This window comes from Mizuhopecten yessoensis, unplaced genomic scaffold (assembly GCF_002113885.1).
Source record: "Mizuhopecten yessoensis strain PY_sf001 unplaced genomic scaffold, ASM211388v2 scaffold11059, whole genome shotgun sequence".
Lineage (NCBI taxonomy): Eukaryota > Metazoa > Mollusca > Bivalvia > Pectinida > Pectinidae > Mizuhopecten > Mizuhopecten yessoensis.
This window is the reverse complement of record NW_018408858.1, coordinates 556,852-572,643: the sequence shown is the minus strand read 5'-3', so window position 1 is coordinate 572,643 and position 15,792 is coordinate 556,852. Positions and strand designations below refer to the sequence as shown.

Here is a 15,792-nt window from a genome sequence, read left to right as displayed (position 1 = left end):
TATCAATAGCATATGCTCTACTATACACAGGTAATATAATTAAGCATATATTCTACACATGTAATAACAGCAATGCATTCACACTCTACACTCTCAGGTAATAGCAGTAGCATATACTCTACTATACCCAGGTAATATCAGTAGCATATATTCTACACAGGTAATAACAGCATTAATGCATTCACACTCTAGACTCTCAGGTAATATCAGTAGCATATACTCTACTATATCCAGGTAATATCAGTAGCATATATTTTACACAGGTAATAACAGCATTAATGCATTCACACTTTACACTCTCAGGTAATATCAGTAGCATATACTCTACTATACCCAGGTAATATAAGTAAGCATATATTCTACACAGGTAATAACAGCATTAATGCATTCACACTCTACACTCTCAGGTAATATCAGTAGCATATACTCTACTATACCCAGGTAATATCAATCATGCTTTTATACTCTACACAGGTAAGTATCAGTCATGCTTTTATACTCTACACAGGTAATATCCGTTATACATTCATATTCTACAGGTAATATCCATTATACATTCATATTCTACACAGGTAATATAAGTTGCAAATCCATACTCTTCACACTCCGAAACACCAGTCAAGTTTTCAGCTATATGATGCAAACATTGTGAAGTTTATGAATTCTTTATCTGCCGATTTTAATTGTCTAAAATCTTGTTATATTTTGTTTATATTTTTTTAGATGTAGTTTTTTTCATGGAATCTGATTCTCTGTCTTGGTTTTTTTCCAGCCTATATTTACTGATACCACTGGATATTGCAAATGTGATGAAGGCTATTGGGGAGCATCCTGTGAGCATGAATGTCCAGGTGGCGGAAGCAACAGTTGCTTTGGTAAAGGGAAGTGCAATGCAACAACTGGGGAATGTGTATGTGTGAGTGGAGCCCAGGCCAGTACCAACTGTTCTACATGTCACTCTGGGTGGACAGGGGACGATTGCAGTGTCGCTGTTGTCGCAGGATCAACCTCCAGCTCAACCTCAAGTTCAACTGTATTCTATGACAGTGGCGGTCTCATGACTTTTGACGGATCCATGATGACAATGCAACAACCGGGAGAGTATGTACTAACTGGAGGAACACTCACTGCCACCGGTGAAGATCTGAGTGTTCATATTGTAACATCACCTGGCCTACTAGGCATTTTATCAACATCGATGGCTAGTGTGTCTGTGGGGACAGATACACTGGTGGTGGTCGCAGGCAGTGGAAACATTGATGATACCAAGACCTACCTGAATGGAGAGGAGACGAGCATCGGCTCAGGGCTATCAGTTGGCTCACTCACATGTACGAGAAGTTCCATTTACAAGATTGACTGCTCTGATAATTTGGAGGTTAATATCACAATTGATATTGCCCCGTTCTCGCTGTCGGCTATTACAGTTGAGCTGGATTCAAGTACCTGCAGTAGTACCCAAGGCCTGGCTAGTTCCTGTGATGGAAACTACACTGATGACTTCAAAACTTCATCTGGAGTAATCTTGTCAGGAGGGTCCGTAACGCAGACTTCCCTGCAGGAGCAGTTTGTAGAATCATTTAAGGTTTCATCATCCAACTCGGATATATCTAATGTGGCCCCTATTCCTAACTGGGGAGGAAACGGCCTCAGCCTTCATGGCATGAGTATCTATGTTGAAAACTTGAACTCTTTCACAGAAGATGTATCCCTAGAAATGAAGTTCAGTCTGAGAGCCACCACTAGTGAATACCAAACACTTTTCTCCTATGAGTTTTACGAGTCAAATGTTCTCACCAATCATTTCTGTGCACTTGTCAAAGATGGAGCTGTCTATCTATACACAAAATACAACGATGAGTACCGTGAATTCCCATCTCTCGTGGTTGAAGCCAATACATGGTACCATTTCACTTCAGTTTGGAACCATGCATCCAAGAGACTGACCCTCTATCTGACTAAAGAAGATTTGAGTCAGGCTACCGACTTCACGGTGTATAATCAGAACTATCCTACTCCGATGGAACATGGTGGCACTTTGCGCTTGGGAAATACTTGGTCTGCAGTTCAGTATGGTAAATGGATTATGCAGGGAAACATAGATGATGTTAGGTTGTATAAAAAGCAACTGTCTTCTCTTGAAATTAGGAATACTGCTTTCAAACTACTGGAGTGCTCTACAATAACCATGTTGTCAAACCGATGGACATTTGATGAAGGCCAGGGACTTGAATCTGCTGATGTGATTGGTCACAATGATATGCTCTTTAATAAGTTTTCTTCACCTGAGTGGAGCAGGGTTAATTACACAATGACATCATGTACAAGTGCCAGTACATCCGTGCACGACCAGCTTGACACCAATACAGTAGACCCAGGTCTAAGCAGCCTGTGTAATGAAATTTCTAGTAAGTTTGAGTCATTGTGTGTCGGAAAACTTGGATATGCTGTTCTTGGAGGACTTTTGGAAAATTGCCTGTTCGAATCATTGACAGATAGTGAAGCTCCTCTGAAAAACATAAGAGTAATAAGCACTTTATGTAAGCTGCAAATAACTGACGTCAGCTGGCCTGGAAGAACGATGTGTAACTCATTCCCCGTCGACAAGTTCCCCGTGTGGAGAGGCTCATCATGTGATATGAAGTGCGAATCTGGAACTTGGGACTCTGTGACCAGTTCTTGTCAGTGTCATGATGGATTCTGGGGAGAACAATGTGATGGAGTATGCCCCAGCTTCTTAGATAAAACATGTGGAGGGGGTACATGTAACATTACTGATGGCGTGTGCAAGTGTCCTCCATTCCTGGACCCAGCTCACAACTGTCAGAGGTGTTTGGCTGGGTTTGAGGGCTTGGACTGTTCAGTCTTGTCAGCCACCCTGCCTGGGAGTGCTACTGATGGAGTGTGCAACACGTTTGGAAGGTCAAACTTCATCATGTTTGACGGACAAGCATTCAAGCTGAAGGCAGCCGGAGAGCTGAAACTTTTGGAGACTACCACCTTGAATGTATACATTAAGGTTGATTTGTGCGGAGGAAGTGTTGTAACTTACTGCGTGAAGCAGACCTGGATTGGGTCACAGAATGAAAACTTCACAATGCAGGCTCCACTAAAGGAAGGAGGTGTCTTCAACCTTTATCATAATGGAACAGCAATCAGTTTCGACCAGGAGTATGATTTCACCGGATCTATCAAAGTTGTTAAGCACGATAAAAAGACCCTTCGATTTGACTTCTCCAACGGGTTGATCTACCTCAGAGAAGATACCACTTCCATTTCTAATACAATTTCTTTGAAAAAGTCTTCGTATGCCTCTCAAACATCAGGCTTATGTGGCAATTTTGACGGCAGTACCAGCAATGATTTTGTAACATCAAGTGGCACATTAGCTCTTAATGCTATTACCCAGGAGGGGGTTGATGCTTTCCAGGTGATGACTTCCATATCATCTACATCATCAACAGGCTTTGTTTACGAGCAAGATGGTTTCAGTCTACCTGTCGCACCCAAAGGCTTCAGCATGATTACAAAAGGATCTGGAGCCATTTCACTCCCCATGTCTGACACTTTCAGCAGCGGAGGCAGCGGTACTGTGCAAGTCGAATTCAAGACAGAATCTGACAAGGGTATGATACTTGGTTACAAAGGTAATTCTACGATGTCTGTTAACCTGAACAATTCTCTTGTCGTCATACGTTGGGGGGAGAAAGTCATCAGCACCGACTGCAGCATCAACACCAATCAGTCATATGATTTGTCGTTGTCATATGATAAGGATACAAAATCACTCCGTTTAGATGTAATAACAGAAGGCATTTTGAACTACACTAAAACCATCGAAAACTGCACAGCTGATGTGTTTAGTAACGACGGATTTATAAAGATGGGAAGCTGGAGTGACGATCCCCCAACATCGTTAGAAAATGAGCCATTTATTGGTGAAATGGATAATTTGAAGACCTTCAACACCTCTCTCAAAACTAACGAGACCCTTTACAGTGTAAGCGATGCCTTTCAAGACAGTTACCAAGACCTGACTGCCAAATTTACAATGGGAGAAGGAGATGGAAGTGTGACCATAGATAGCAAAAATGGTCATAAAATGTTTCTTCTTGGGAGCACAGTGTATTTCCCTTCAGATGACGATGATGGTGATCAGGATGACAATGATATCTCGTCTGACCTTCCAGCGAGTTTCAGAACAACTGCAGAAGAAACCTGTGCAAACATGACGTCCTCAATAGTTAAGTCTTGTTCCAGCTTGGGTACACAAACGCAAGAACATTTCTATGACATTTGTGTCAGTGACACGATGGAAAGTGGAAGTGCCCTAGGCTACATTCCAGTAGTGCAAGCATATGCTGATTATTGTGACAAAACCTTAAACCCTGCCAAGTCAGCTATGGAGGAAATATGTGAGGACAAGACGTCGGATCACTACCTGTTCCTGTGTCGGTACCAATGTAAGATTGGATACTTCAATCCATTGACCAGAGAGTGTGTATGTGAAGGGTCCTGGGGTGAATACTGTGAAAACGTGTGCCCTGGAGGAGTAGAAACGCCATGCTCGAACAATGGTAATTGTGAAAAACTGACCGGTACCTGCACATGTAAACCTACCCATGACAACACCACAGGCTGTGCTTCTTGTCTACCTGAATGGACAGGTACACATTGTGATATCATGGTAATTCCGCCGACTCCAACAACCACTCCGGCGGCCCCTACCACTACAGTCCCGGGAGCCACTACCACCCAATCACCTACCGTCATCCCCGGAAGGTCCACCTTTGCAATGTCGGATCAAGGTCACGTGAAAACATTCCAAAATAACAAGTTTAATTTTGACAAAGTTGGAGAAAACTATGTTACAAAGGGTGGTAACTCCAATACTCCTGACATCGCCATACGCACAGTCTACTGCCAGAAGGAATCTGTATGTGTAGACGCAGTTTCGGCGGAATTCACCAACACTAAAGTAGTGCTGCAGGCAGGTGTGTCGTCCACTGATGACATCAAGGTTTGGATCAATGGACAGAGTCATTCATTTGCTTCGAATGAAACCAGCATACACACAGATGTCCGAATCACCGAAGTTTCCCAAAACGAGTATGTAATTGAGAGCATTACTGGAAATTTTACCAGCATTCATGTAAGACAAGTTGACCAACATTTAAGTGCTGTGGTCACTATGGACAATACCCTTATCGAGACTCAGACATACATTGCAGGAGGAATCAATAGTGGCCAGCTAACACAAACCTACGATGCAGGCTGGGCTGTCAACGCATCTGAGAGCTCTTTTACTGTCTTGCCCACCAGTAGTTCCTCGTCCTCCTCATCCCAAGGATATCAGCAGACAACACCCACTGCAGGAAACAGCTTGTACTTCAACAACTCTGTCTTAACAAGCCGATTCATACATGATGTCATTGATCGTGAAAAGGATTTTACAGTTGGACTTTCCATTCGTCCCCATGTAGGAAATGGAACTGTGATTGTTATGGAAAACAAGGCCCCAGTGTCTGTGTTCATGGATGAGGGCATTTATAAAGTACGTATGGGTGATGAAGTGTATGACACTGGGATTTCCGTCTCACTTGATGAATGGCAAAGTATTTCCATCGCATTTGAATCGTCATCTAAAAAGGTTGACTTTTACAAAGCAACAGCTTCAAATGTGGAACAGAAATCATTCTTCAACACGAATGAGGAAGTCTTCCAGGCTGGTGGTTACATTAGCTTAGGACAACCTACATCGACAAATCTGGCCAAGTTAGAAAGTGAGAGCCAATACTATACTGGGGAAGTGGATGAGCTGAGGATTGACAACAAACCATTATCTTTTAATGAGATACTCGATACAGCCCTGTCTCGTGTTCCTGATCCCGCTCCTTCGTTAGTAACCCACATAAACTTTGACGAGGTTGAGGGTAAATACGTAAAAGACAATGTTGGAGAAATAAACTTTATCATGACGGATTCTGACATATCGATCAACCCTCCTGTGAGACAGATATCAAGTCTAGATCTGCCAGATCTTACAGTCCAGTCATCTCACATAAATTCCAACAGTACGATCCAGGCTGAAATAGACACAGCTTGCCATGACGCTGTGTATGCACCAGCATTTACCCCATGTGAAAATAACTCCCCAGGTTTTCTGGATTTCTTCTACTTTACTTGTAGAAGTGACATGGCCTCAACTGGTAAGAAGGAAACAATACTTGATACCATAGTATTCATGGCAGACACATGTGCGCCAAGTATTGGTACTTGGCCAGCAAAATCATTGTGTAATGACTTCCCTGAACAGAATTTCCAAAAGTGGTATGGACCTAATTGTGATATCATGTGCGAAAGTGCAACAGGTGTTGATGACAATGGAGTTTGTATTTGTAAAGACGGTTACTACGGAGCTAATTGCGATGGAATATGTCCGGGAGGAACAGATGAGCCGTGCAACAACAGAGGTAAATGCAATCAAACAACTGGAGCTTGTTCATGTCAGTTTAACTGGATGGGATCTGAGTGTACCTCCTGTAAAACAGGTTTCTATGGAGACAGTTGTGCAATAAGTGTTCAAGACACTTCCTTCACCTCCGGTACCAAAAATTACGCTAGTTTATCAGGAAATGGACATCTTTCTACATTAGATGGAGCTAGTGTCCCATTCAAACTGGACGGTTCCTTCACTTTTTACAAAGACTCCAGCATTGAAATTCAAACTCTCACTGGATCCTGTAAGGATTTCTCATCCTGCATTGGTAAAACTGCAATCAAAGTCGGCTCTGATGTCATAGAAATATCACCTGCACAGACAGGCAATATAACCATCAATGGAAACCCTACAGAGGTCATCACCGCACAGCCGATCGGGTCCACAGGCTACACACTAGTGAGAGATGCTACAAACAAACTCAAAATCACATCTTCGTCCGGGGACCTTGAGCTTGGCGTGACAACCAATAACGGTTACATCAACTTGAATTTGGAGGTAGAAACTACAAATTGTCAGTCTAGTACTGGCTATGTAGGATTCTGTCAGGACAGGAATCATGCCTGCTCCCCCACAGACCATTTATGTGTTGTAAAGGATGTTGGTATAGCAAAAGCGAGTAAAAGTTTGACTGATTTCAAATCAGAAGCAGTTATTGAATACTTTGAAGAATCTAAAGTAGATTCTGCAGACGTGCTGTTTGCCAATGGGATGGGAAGTGCTGGTTTTGCTGTAGAGATTAGTGAGGATGGCTTCCTTGCTACAGAACCACTTTCTAATGACTCCTGGCCAGAGACTGGAACATCAGATTATGTGAGCATGGAGATTCAGACAACACTTTCAAATGTTAACGAGGCTGGAAGTAACGGCACGCTGATTTCTTATGGTGAAGAGGAGACATTTGCAATCACCATAGTTAATGGCTTTTTTGTAATTCGGTATGGAAGACTATCATTCAACACTTCTGTGAAAGTCCAGGAAGACGTCCCCAGTCAAGTGTCTGTGGTTTACAATAATGCAACGGGCAAGATTTTATTTAGCTACTTACACACTGATCCACCCAAAGACAGAACTGAGTATATTTCAAAGCAAGTCTTCCTAGACATACCCCCAGGAGCCATAACACGGGAAGGTTCTCTAGCAGTAGGTGCTTGGATGCCAACTATGGGCGACGCCGGAACTCTACCCACTGGAACATTTTCTGGAGTTATTGATAGTGTGCACTTGTTCAATGAAGAATTATCACCGTCAGAGGTGTACATTGATTTCCAGACACCGGTAGACAGATATAGAGAAAACCTAGTCCTAGGATTTGAGTTTGCAGAAGGATCTGGAAAAATATCAACAGACTTTGTCAATGATGTTAATATCCATATCAGCGAAAAAGGAATAAATTGGGTAGAATCAAATACGACCTTAATCAGCTCTGTCCCTAAAACTCTGGAGGTAGTTAGTACAGAAAACACAACACAAGACATCATCGACATGTGTCAAAACCTAATACTGTCAGGTCCTTTGGCCCAGGCATGTTCATCCATGACCAACAGTTTACAGTCACACTTCCTGTCATGCGTGGATGACTACCATTCATCTGGCGACATTTCTGCCACACTTGACAGCACTTTAGACATGTCTGAATTATGTCAGATAAAGCAAAACCTTGCGAACCCACCTGCACAGCAGCTCTGTGGGATTTATACCAACACAGATGCAGAATTCCCTCTCGGTAAGGGTCCCTCTTGTACCACAGAATGTAAGTTCGGCTATGTCAATGATACCACTGACCTGTGTGTGTGTTCCCCGGGTGCGTACGGTGACGCCTGTGACCAGGAATGCACCGGTGGATACTCAACACCTTGTAACAAGCACGGAATCTGTGACAAGACAACAGGAAGTTGTAGCTGTGAGGAACACTGGAGTGGTAGTAGTGACTGTTCTACCTGTACCACAGGACTCACTGGGGATAACTGTGACACGTTCATCCCTGCAATACCTGTAGGGGACCCTGTGTGCATGACTCAAGGTGCAGGAGCATACCTCAATTTTACTGGTTACAACAACAAGATCACCTCGACAGGGGCTACTGACCTTTATGTGATGGACAACCTGAGAGTTGTGGTAAGTATAAATGTACAGGCGCACAAGCTGAAACGTACATAGAGGATACTCAATGGTTTCCCATTGAATACCATGTACATTTTACTAGTATGGCAGAATTGTGATATTTTTCATGAGTGCGATGCTTGTACTTAGCATAGTTTCTTCATTACTGAAAATCAGTTAATCAAACTTCATTCATTAGGTAAGCTCAATCTTACAGGAAAGACCCTCTGTCATCGGCAATTACTGAAGAATATCGAAATTAAATCAAAATGTAACTGATCATTTTTTCTGGCACTTCATAATGATATTACTGATGCAATTCTTCGCTGATTAAGCTGCAAGAGAATTCTTACTAGAAGAGTTTGGTTAAAGGCATCCAGATAAAGACACTTCTCAATTGTGACAAAATGTTTTTCGTCTGAAGCATATTTTTGTTTGTTAATGGCGATAAAAATCAGATGTATTGTAAAATAATTTCCAAACATTTACTCCAATGCCTTAGTAACAAAAAAGGGCCAAATTTCGGATCACTTTTTGTTTGTTCAGAGCAAATTTTATGTATAAGTGATGATGTATTATTGATATTTGTATACAGAAGATACTTGTGTACAATCGTGTTACACAATAATAAATTGTACACAACAATAACTTCATTAATTAAATGTTCACAATAGTAACTATAAATGTTGTTTCCTGCTTCTCACATCTTCGAGGACAGACTTTTACAATTTCAAACAAATTCTAGCTGTAGCTCAGTGTATAAAACCATGCTAACAAAACCTTGCAATACCTTTGTTTCAGGCCTTCTATTCAGTATTTAAGAATGCTAGAGGACTTCTCCGAATTCGTACAGAGAAAGTTGCACTAAAAGTCCACAACACGACTGTAGTATTCCTAATCAACACCACAGCAGTCGTAGCAGAGACTGATAGCGAGCTTTGGAATTCCATTTATATCAACCAAGAAAAGGCAGAGGTATCAAAAAATAATAAAAAGGATATGTTTGTCAACAACGGAGCCTGCAATCTCCGGATAAGAAATCCAAAAAGTCGAAAATATGTCCTCCGACTGGACGACGTAGGTTTCCGAATGATTGTGATGCCACGCAAAAACAACATTCTGACAATGATCAAAATTGATGAGAACTATTGTTGTAATGCCATAGAGCGGGGTATTTGTGGAGATTGTGATGGCTGTCAAGAATCAACGACATGCGGAATACGCAATACGACCGCTGTATATGCGACGACGACAACAACAACGCCACCAACAACTACTGCTTATCCCATGGGGAGCAACACTCAGGCTACCAACACAGACTGTGTGTTTGAAGTTTCTGATGCCGGGGCATGTTCCAGTGGAGAAAACATGGGTGGAGGAAACGCAGTGTGCTTCAATGACTCCTCAGTTATCGCCAAAAACTTGAATGTGTTTAATTCAAGTTTCATTACTCTTGAATTCTTAATCAAGACCTGTGCCTCCCCAGAATGCTACGGGACAATCATGTCTTTCACCAAATATGAGACATTTACCATCAAACACCTGGGAACTTTGGTCTTGGGATATGGCACCAATGTTTATGATACTGGGTTGGAACTGGAGGATGACGAATGGAACCAGATATCTTTGGTTGTAGACAACAGAAAGATCTGGAAGAGACTGTTTATCTATGTTTTTAACTCGTTGGGCATGATACAGTATAAAACCATGGTGTACAGTGGAGTTACTCCCTTCATCAATGATGGTACCATGGTACTCGGGCGCTGGCAGCCATCTTCTGAAGGAGGCAGTGAACAGCCATTTGGAGAACACTTTGTTGGATGTATAGACGAAATGCGAATTTGGAATGCGTAAGTAATTTAGTTTTCTATTGAAATATTCTGTTGACTCATCTGCTGTTGGTATCCAACTAAATCCCATCGGCCACCTCATCTAATAAATGTACAAAACTAGGAGGACTATAGAGCTGACTATAACATAATCTTGATAAAATATATTCATAAGATATATCAAACTGTTCAATGCTGAACCTAAAGCAGGCCGCAGTGTCCCAGTGGTCAAGGCGTCTGACCGTCTTCGATCACAATCCTTCCACAACTGGGTCGTGGGTTCGAGGCCTACATGGGTACTGGCTGCAGGTCAGTGTTTTTTCTCCAGGTACTCTAGTTTTCCTTCCTCCACCAAAACCTGGCACATCCTTAAAATGACTAGGTGTTGATAGGATGTAAAACAACAACCAAACAAACTAACAAAACAAAAAAGATCAAAAACATATACAAAATTTTAATTTTGTTTGTATTCTATTGCTGTTTTATGTACGGTTGTAGATCAATGAGAAACAAATATATTATAAATATCATTCATCAAAAGCCCTGAAATTTTATTAAGGGAAGTAAAGCTCAGTTCCGAGTCGGAATTGTACACTCTTAGACAAAATTGCCTTATCAGCTCTACACTCACAGGGGGCACGTGTTTATCCATGAGACTGGTTAGGATGTGGGTTTTTTTCTTTTCAGGAACATCACTGAGAATAATTTCAAAATTTTGTAACTCCATAAAAAGGCTTTCATTAAAAACCTATGAAAAGAGAGAAAATTACCAATTAAACAGGAAATAATCTTTTCGGTAGTTGCCTGTCAACTCTCAGTAATTTTATTGTAGTGATTGACTGTTGAATATTTGTTACATTTTCTGCTTGACAGATATTTCTCTACCCTGGGCATCCTCACCCACTGGAACAGAGCATACGACCCTCTCCTCGAGGACAATCTAGAAGTTCTCTGGAGATTCAACAACGAAGCAGGTAAATTTATCACACTCACTGTAAAATAATGTTTTTTATGGTATCACTCTTTTTGATTACATTTAAATTAAAATCACTTTAATTTCACTTTGGTTTATAGTTTCAATGACACTGAATTTTTAGAATATCACCTGTTTGTTTTTATACTTGGGTGGATGCTTAAAACTAAGTCGGGGTATATAGGAATGGGATCGTTCATCTGTCCGCCAATTCATCCAAGTTTCGGGAGCATATCTCCACCACTGCTTCACGAATAATTACATATTTGGTATGATAAAGTAGAAAAAGTAATGGTGCTGTCATGTACCAAAATGAGTTTTCTGACCTCTGACATGATAAACTTAAGTATTATCAACAGTCTATAAATAGGAATGTTTTTTGATATATACATGAAAGAGAAAATACATCAGTACGACTCAACACACTCCATATACAAGCAAATCGTGTTATTAATTAGGCCTTTGGTGTTACATAGCCACTAATGATATTTTCAAATTAAAATTTTAAGTGCTGATCTCAGGAAATGACAACAGTTAAGTGTATTTATGGATGAACAAGCAAGTTAATTGCAAATAAAATCATTGATGATGATAATAGCACAAATATGAACGACTAAATAAGACTGTCCTACCTACAATGTCACTTTCAGCATAATCATACAAGTGAAAACTTATTAACATCATAATTCCTGCCATCACTTTTTGATATTGTTTGTGGTACAGAAGGACACGTACGTCACTGTGTAGCACGGGATTTCATTTTGATTTATGATTAAACAAGATTTTAATCTTTTTATTTCAGTTTCGGGACAAAGTAGGTTTACGTATACCTATGACTAACTGCTATGTGTGACAATCCTAAGCGTTAATAGTAACATTAGAAACTAACTCCTATTTGTGACCTAATTCTATACCTTCTTTTACCTAGAGATCTGACTCCTACTTGGGACCCAATTCTATACCTTCTTTTACCTAGAGATCTGACTCCTATTTGTGACCTAATTCTATACCTTCTTTTACCTAGAGATCTGACTCCTACTTGGGACCCAATTAAATGCCTCTTTCTACTTAGAGATTCCACTCCTATATGTGACCAAATTCTATGCCTCTTTCTACTTAGAAATCTGACTCCTTTATGTGACCTTATTCTTTTCCCTCTTTCTACTTAGAGATCTGATTCCTGCATGTAACCTATAGTTTATTCTACTCGCGGATATGACTCTTGCTCATAGACTTATTGTTCGATGTTACATCAGGGTTCGACTTGTACAGTTGACATAAATAGTATAGCTTACTCACAACTGGGTTCAATTGCATCAGTGTTCACAGGTGCAAGCTTATCGTGTCTTAAAATTGCATTTAAGTCATAGTATACAAGTATCTGACTGGATTGTGTCCTCATATGATAGATAACATAGGAACATTGATGAGTCTGTTCTTTTGAAATTGTTTGTAATGAAAAATGTATATCATGTGATATTACACTCTGAACAAATGGGCCTCTTTGTACGGAAATTTGAACTACGATGAGAATATCTATCTTTCATTTGACTGATTCATATTCCGTCTTAGCGTATTGCAGGTATTGAATGTTACGTCATTGGTTTGTGTGAGAAAATTACGTCGTTTTCTCAAAAATTGATGACGTAACTCTCACAAACAAATGACGTAACAATCAGTACCTGCTCACAAGAGAAGATAACTCTGCAATACGCAAAGACGGAATTGTGTTGTGTGATTGTCTCTTGATTAAAATTGAGCTTGTGGCTTAAATAATTTAACTATTAGGTGCTAGTTTGACGTCATTGCTTTGTTTTCTTGTGACTGTTTTTTAAATAATACATGTAATGAAGAAGGAATAAAAGTTACGTGACATTTGTTTAATTAAAATTTAACATATTTTGAAAACTTAAAAAAAATCAAATCTGTGCCTGTAAATCTTTGAATGTTTGGTGGCTGTGAATACCTTTGAATTTAACCAAGTATAGAGTACCTTTAAATATTCCTTATATCTTTTTCTTGTTTTATTGTTTGTCATATGACTGTTTTTAACTGTTCTTAATTTGGATCTTTAATAAAACTGAATTTCATATCTGGCCTCCATCTACCATTCTGCTCAGACTGAGGTTCTGTACAGATTTGAGATTTGTACCTGTCACCCTTCCCATGTTAAGTGTTCCTGTATTTGAACTGTTACAAGACCTAAGCGAGTTGCCATAAAGTTAGTTTGAGCACATAACTTGAGTCTGAGCATGAAAACGGTTTTACGAATGCAGAGCCTTTATAATGCTTACCTTATAGATAGTACTAGATTAATATGTACATATATCATTACTTTGTTTTAATTTACATAATTCTATCATTGCTTTGTTCCTTATATCAATACTTTGTTCCTATTTACATATATCATTACTTTGTTCCTATTTACATATATCATTACTTTGTTCCTATTTACATATATCATTACTTTGTTCCTATTAACATATTACTGTGTTCCTGATAACATTTATAAATACTTTGTTCCTATATACATTGTGTGTACTTCATTCCTGATATACTTCAACCTGAATTCTTCGTACTAAAACATGTTCCTTCCATTATTTCCTGATATTTTCATTGAAGTTCTGTGTCATAAGATGATTTGAGACAATATGTAAATTAGTATCGACTTAATATTTTATATGATCGATTACCTTGTAGTCTGTATTAAGGTAGAAAGCTATTATTGAAATTTCAGAACAAGTGATTAATCATTATCAACAGGTTCAATTTGAGTTTATTGTTGCTAGAAATATATTTGATTCTTAATTCATTATTTGTAATTTAATATATTTTTCAGTAATATATATAAAAAGGAACATTATGAGACATATTTGTTTTAATTTGATATTGATTTCTTTATTCCCAGTCTGAGGACAATAATGTAGCTAATTTGCAATAGATATCTTCATATTGATTAATATATGTTCACACTAACAAATTTACAATGGGAATGTTCATATACAGCACACATAGGAAACATGGGTATTTGTATTGAAGAATGGATATGCAATATTTATTTTCTACTGTCTACAAATTGAATTATTGGGAAGTTTACGATTTCAATTTAACTTTAAAATATTTTTTCTCACAACAGAACTGAAGACCTACGATGAGGATAACACATTCTACTTTGAATCCCTACCCAATCCATTCCAAGGAGGGGAACTTGTGGAATCAACAGCGCCAATACCTTACTATGTGTCGTCCTATGATGTGGTGGGGACTGAACGCAGAAGGAGGCGACGAGCTGTGTCGGTCAATTACAACACCTTCTGTGATCGTGTCTTCACTTCCACTGCATTCTCCAGGTAGATAATCCAGTTACAATTTTCAACCTTGGAATTTCAGATCGCAATGCCCATAAAACACATTGCCATTAGGTTTGTGAGTCTTTAGGTAGGTTAAGCATTATATATCAGTTAGTTATTTAGTTAGTGAGTCAGAAGGTTAATGTGTGTTAAGGTAAGTGTTTTTAGTTAGGCAAGTTAGTCTTCTGGTTAGTTAGTCATTAGGTAAGGGAGTTGCTAGGTTAGTGAGTCTTTAAGTTAGTAAGTCATTAAGAAAACAAGTTGTGTATTGAGTCAATAGGTTATCAAGCAGTTCAGCTAGCGGGTCAATAGGAAAGAAAGTTGTTTAGTTACTTAGTCAATAGGTAAGCAGGTCTCTAGGTAAGTGAGTAATTAGGTCAATGTGTGAAGGTAAGTGATTAGTTAGGTTAGTTAGTCTTCTGGTTAGTAAATAATTAGGTTTGTGAATCATAACAAGTGAGTTGTTAAGTTAGCGAGTCACAAGGTAAGTGAGTCATTAGGTTTGTGAATCATAAAAAAGTGAGTTGTTAAGCGAGCCATTGGGTTATTGAGTCATTCAAAAGGATGTCCTTGAGTTAGTGGGTCACATAGTTAGTGAGTCAAGATGGTAATGGGTTGTTAGATTAATGAGTCATTAGGTTAGAAAGACATAAGGTAAGTGTGTAATAAGATCAGAGAGTAAGTTTGTGGGTCATAAAGTGAATGAGTTGCAAGGACATGAGGTCACAAATGAGCAATTAAGTTGTTTAGTAAATGAGTCATTGCATTAATTATTGGCTCATTACAATAGCTAAGGCTTAAACATTATATTTGTCCAGTTGCATGCTCTGATGAAGGGTAGTTTGTTCAAATAAGTTACCTTGACCCACTGTCATGGCCAGAGAGGTCAAATTTGTTAAAAAAAATAAGATCATTCTTTTGGATAACCAAGAGTGATTAGCTTGTCGTGGTGAAGGGCTTTCAATTTTGTGTAGCAACCTTTGAAATAACTTCTCAATAAAGTACCTTGACCAACTGTCAAAGTCATGAGGGTCAAGA

The 15,792-nt window shown here is 39.3% G+C and overlaps 1 protein-coding gene across 1 annotated transcript in view; it reads left to right on the top strand.

Annotated features, from left to right (window-relative positions):
* LOC110465164 overlaps positions 1-15,792 on the top strand; it is a 161,151-nt gene that overhangs the window by 133,971 nt on the left and 11,388 nt on the right. The window contains exons 104-108 of the mRNA XM_021520809.1: positions 773-8,617; positions 9,404-10,452; positions 11,305-11,405; positions 12,207-12,218; positions 14,541-14,754. Of these exons, the coding sequence (XP_021376484.1) occupies positions 773-8,617; positions 9,404-10,452; positions 11,305-11,405; positions 12,207-12,218; positions 14,541-14,754 (9,221 nt within the window). The remainder of the gene's footprint in view (positions 1-772; positions 8,618-9,403; positions 10,453-11,304; positions 11,406-12,206; positions 12,219-14,540; positions 14,755-15,792) is intronic.